The sequence below is a fragment of the Corapipo altera genome, unplaced genomic scaffold (assembly GCF_003945725.1).
Source record: "Corapipo altera isolate COAL_440 unplaced genomic scaffold, ASM394572v1 171, whole genome shotgun sequence".
Lineage (NCBI taxonomy): Eukaryota > Metazoa > Chordata > Aves > Passeriformes > Pipridae > Corapipo > Corapipo altera.
Window position 1 is genome coordinate 29,870 of NW_020884972.1, and position 4,727 is coordinate 34,596.

General features: G+C 50.9%; 1 protein-coding gene across 2 annotated transcripts in view; it reads left to right on the forward strand.

The window, feature by feature from the left end:
- The window catches only part of SLC25A37 (solute carrier family 25 member 37), a 14,602-nt gene extending 11,349 nt beyond the window's left edge, over positions 1 to 3,253 (forward strand). For both annotated transcript variants that reach the window (XM_027665186.1, XM_027665188.1), the window contains one exon: positions 12 to 3,253. In XM_027665186.1, the coding sequence (XP_027520987.1) occupies positions 12 to 532 (521 nt within the window). In that variant the 3' untranslated portion in view covers positions 533 to 3,253. The remainder of the gene's footprint in view (positions 1 to 11) is intronic.
- The last annotated feature ends 1,474 nt before the right edge of the window (positions 3,254 to 4,727 follow it).

Here is a 4,727-nt window from a genome sequence, read left to right on the forward strand (position 1 = left end):
TGCCCCCGCAGTGGTGAAGCAGCGGATGCAGATGTTCAACTCGCCGTACAAGTCGGTGCTGTCCTGCGTGAGGACCGTGCAGAGGACCGAGGGCTTCGGGGCCTTCTACCGCAGCTACACCACCCAGCTGACCATGAACGTGCCCTTCCAGGCCATCCACTTCATCACCTACGAGTTCATGCAGGAGCACATCAACCCCCGCCGCGAGTACAACCCCCGGTCCCACATCGTGTCCGGGGCCGTGGCGGGCGCCGTGGCCGCCGCCGCCACCACCCCGCTGGACGTCTGCAAAACCCTCCTGAACACGCAGGAGAACACGGCCCTGAGCTCCCTCAACATCAGCGGGCACCTCTCAGGCATGCTGAACGCCTTCAGGACCGTCTACCAGCTGGGGGGGCTGCCTGGCTTCTTCAGGGGGGTCCAAGCTCGGGTCATCTACCAGATGCCCTCGACGGCCATCGCGTGGTCGGTGTACGAGTTCTTCAAGTACTTCCTCACAAAGCACAAGCTGGAGAAAAGAACATCCTTGTGAAGGTTGCACAGGAGCCTCGGTGGCCCCTCTGTGGGTCCCCTCTGTGTGTGTCACCCCCTTCCTCCCCAGCCAGCTCTGGGACACACATCCCACTGGAGGAACATGTGTTTCTGGAGGATTCCCATCCCGACATCCACACCTCCCTCCTCGAGGGGAGATCCTGGGTCCTCCTGGCTTTAAACAAAAATTTTATAAAGACTTCTAATAATATATATATATATATTTAATAACTTTATTTTTGGAGGAACCAACTTGCCAACTGCTATTTTTTTTTCTTCTGGATAAGATTGAAGGTGTAGTTTCCTCCTTTCCTTAGGTTGGACAAAACCTAAGCTGAGTGGGTTGTTTGGGGGTTTTTTTTTGGGTTTTGTTGTTGGTTTTTTTTTTTACAGCAAAGAAGCAGAATATCCTGTCACAGAACTTAACTTTTATAGAAATATAAAAGAGGTGGATAATGTTTATCCTTTATTTTTCTATGGAAGCATTTGGGTTGTTTTCTAAAAATGCTTATTACAGCTGGATGTGAAGCTGTTTAAAAAGGGCTGAACTCTTCCATCCCATGGGAGGAAGACACAAAAGCATTTATTTTTATAGCCAGATTGGCTTTAATTTTACAGCATTTAACCCCCAAATGGTGACCTGGATTCTCACCTGGGTGTCAGGTACTTGGTGGCCCCTTGAGACTTGTTGGGATGGGGGGGAGAAGGAATTTTGAGGAGCACCCCGAAATCCCTGGTCACTTTGGGGGTTGGGGGGTGGAAAAAGGGGAAAACTCCTTTCCATTTTTTACAAGGAGACTCTTTAAGATGTAGATTTTTACAGTACTTATTTTGCAGACTCTCTTATTTTTAAAGGTACATTTTTATGGCGTGTGACAGCTGAGCAACCTTCATCCTCCCTTAATTTATTCCCAGTTTTCTCCCTAAAGCCCTGATCCTGCTGCCAGGAGCAACCTGGGCTCCAAGTGGGTCCATGGAGCTGCTCTGCTCCCAGGAAAAGGGGGGCACCTGGAGCTTCTGTTTACAGTTTGGCCCCTGAGTTGCAGGGGTCACATCCTGGCAGTTCCCAAACCAGCAGCAGAAACCTTGGAAAAGCCTTAGGGAAGAACCAAAGCCACCTCCCAGCTTGTGTTTGACGAGGAGCTCTGTTGAAGAGGGGGAAAAAACTCACCCTGGGGGGAGGAAAACTCACCCTGGGGGGAGGAAAAATCCACCCTGGGGGAGGCAAAAGACCCACCCTGGGGGGGAAAATCCACCCTGGGGGGGGGAAAAAAACCCCCCCGGGGGGGGGGAAAATCACTGCTGGGGGGAGGAAAACCCACCCGGGGGGAGGAAAACCCACCCTGGGGAGGTTCCTCGTGCCCTGGGTTTGGTTTTCCTGCTGTGGGAATGCTGAGCTTTGGGGCAGGGTGGCAGCCTCCCTGTGTGCCCTGCTCCTCTTGGGAAGGGCTCTCCCAACCCCAAATCCCTCCCCTTTTAGCCCCTTGGGTGATCCAGGAGGGATTTGAGGAGCCTGGATGTGCAACCAGCAATTCCAGGGCACCAGCTGGTCCATCCCCACCCTCCCTGGGACTTGCCCTGCTCTGCACCCTGGGATGTGGCTTTGGGAGCAGCTTTAGGGCTGGGATGTGTCCCTGGAGTGTCCCACCAGCCAGTTGTGTCCCTTAGGATGACACTAATCCCATCTAATCCCTTTGCTCTGGGATTTTTGGGGTTTTTTTTGAGAAGGTGAATCCCAGAGCTCCTCTCTGTGCCTTGTGTAAATGAACCTCTTGGGGAAACGAGCTTTGCTCAATGCTTTATTTTTTTTGTCTTTAAAGGAACTAATCACTGTGTCAAACTCACCCTGTGTCTTAAAAGTGGCAAAGTTCAGCTGGTTTTGCACTGAGTGTTTCCAGGGAGGTGAAATTTTGGGGGCACTTTGATGGTGAAGAGGCAAATTGTAGCATCCTGGGGGGTGGTGGCAGCTTTTAGTGCCAGTTCAGGAGTGGTGCCTCTTGCATCATCCCCTTCCTCTGGCTGCTGCTTTGATATTCCTGCCTTCCCCTTTGGGGTTCTGGGAGAGCCTCATCTCCTGCTTGGAGTCTGGATTTGCCTGTGGAGAAGTCGGGATGTTGGTTGAGTTTTTGGCCAGCTGAGCATCTCCTCGGAGAGGGGAGAGCAGGGGAACCTCCTGAGTGTTCAGCACCAATAATTAGTAATTATCAACAAATAATTATTAATTAAACCCCGGGTTTTCTTGGGAATTTGCTCTTCCTCGAGCTGGGAGTGGATAAAGGAGCACTTGGACATTTATCAGGCTCTCCCTGGATTTCTGGCTCTCCCATAAAACCAGCCCAGTTGGGGTAATAACTCCAGAGCTCTCTTCCCTCCAGCAGGAAGCGTTTCCTGATGCTGGATCCCCCTTCCCAAAGCCCCTCCTCTCTCCTAGTTTGCATTTGAAAGCCGAGCTTTGAGCCTGAAGTTTGATTTTTTTTTTTTTTTAGCCTGGTCTGTGAAACATGTTCTGCTGCTTCCTCTGCAAGAAACGCACATCACTCATTATTTAAGGGGAGGAGGAGGAACTTTGCAGTTCTTCAGTCGTATTTGTGTTTTTTTTGATTAAAAAAAAAAGTGTTCTCTTAAATGTGTATTTAATAATGCAGGAGTTCTTTTGTGAGATGCTGCTACAGTTGTTATCACTGGAGCTCAAGGAAATAAAATATCCCGATTTTTGTGCTGGTGGGGCTCGTGTTTGGGGGGTTTTCCTTGGGAGTTGAGGGCAGGGAAGGCTCTGCCAGGCTGATCCCTGAGGGAATGGTGCCTTCTAGTGTCGCCGGAGCACTTGGCAGGCTCGGCTCCTCCAACCCTTTCCCGTCATCACTGGAGGAGGAAAATCCTTCTGGGAGGGGTTTCCCAGCCTGGCAGGAGCTGCCAACTCTCCTGAAAGGGGCTCACCCTCCTCTAGGAGCCGCTGGAGAGTTTTGGAACGGGATCCTCTTGGCGAGGAATTGCTGCTGGGATTTCCCAACCCACGGACTGTGGCTCGTGCAGCAAATTCCCAAATTGCAGGTTTTCTTCCTCCCACCCCTCCGTGGATAAAGTGGAGGCCCTGGGGAGCTGCAGTTGCTGAGGTTTCGCTTGTTCTGCTGCAGAATTGGAAGAGAAAAGCCCAGAAGACTTGAATAAAAAGGGAAAAAACCACATTTCTTGGTGCAGGTTCTGAGGGAGAAACAGTTCCCTGGGAACTGGGCTGAGCAGCATCCCGATAATCTGAGGGATAAACCTCTCCCTGTGGCAAATGGGAATCCCCAGGGCTTGGCCAAGGTGGGCTCTAAAGGTGAAAAAAAATGGGAATTTTAACCAGAACATCAGCATGATAAAATCTCCATTGTGGGGGGAATTTTTCAGCTCCAGGTGGGAAACATTCCTGGCTCATCCCAGGGATTTGTGGGGCCTGAGCAGCCTGATCTGGACCACAGGATTCCTGAGGCTGGAGCAGGTGCATGAGCAGGAATTCCTCATCTTTTGGGGGGTTATTTTTTGGCCCCAGTTTGGTCTTTTTTTGGTCTATCCAAAGCCTACCTGATTTCTCAGGCAGCGCCAAGATGTTCTGCCAGGATTGTTAGAGGTGGGAAGGAGGGAAAAAGAGGGATTAGGGAGGAAAAGGACCTGGAAGACCCCCCAGATCCTGCTGATGATGCTGGGAAGAGTCAAAATGAGGAATCCTGATCCTGGGAAACTTTGGGGATGGCTCCTGATCCTGGGAAACTGGGGATGACTCCTTATCCTGTGAAACTTTTAGGATTGCTCCTGATCTTGGGAAACTTTGGGGATAGCTCCTTATCCTATAAAACTTTGGGGATGGCTCCTAATCCTGGGAAACTTTGGGGATGGCTCCTGATCCTGGGAGAGTTTGGGGATGGCTCCTGATTCCCTGAAACTTTGGGGATGTCTCCTGATCCTGGGAAACTTGCTCCTGGTTCTGTGAAACTTTTGGGGTGGCTCCCCAGGAGGAGGAATGAGCTGCTGTGGCACTTCCAAGAGCTGTGACACCTCTGTCCCCTCGGGGCTGGGTGGTGGCTCTGCCTTGGGAACAAATCCCAAATTTTCTGATTGACATTAATGGTTCCTCTGGAACCAGGACAGATTGTTGTGTAAATATCTCTGGGCAGGGGTGTGTTTTTAATGTGATTTATTTATAGGAGAGAGACCCT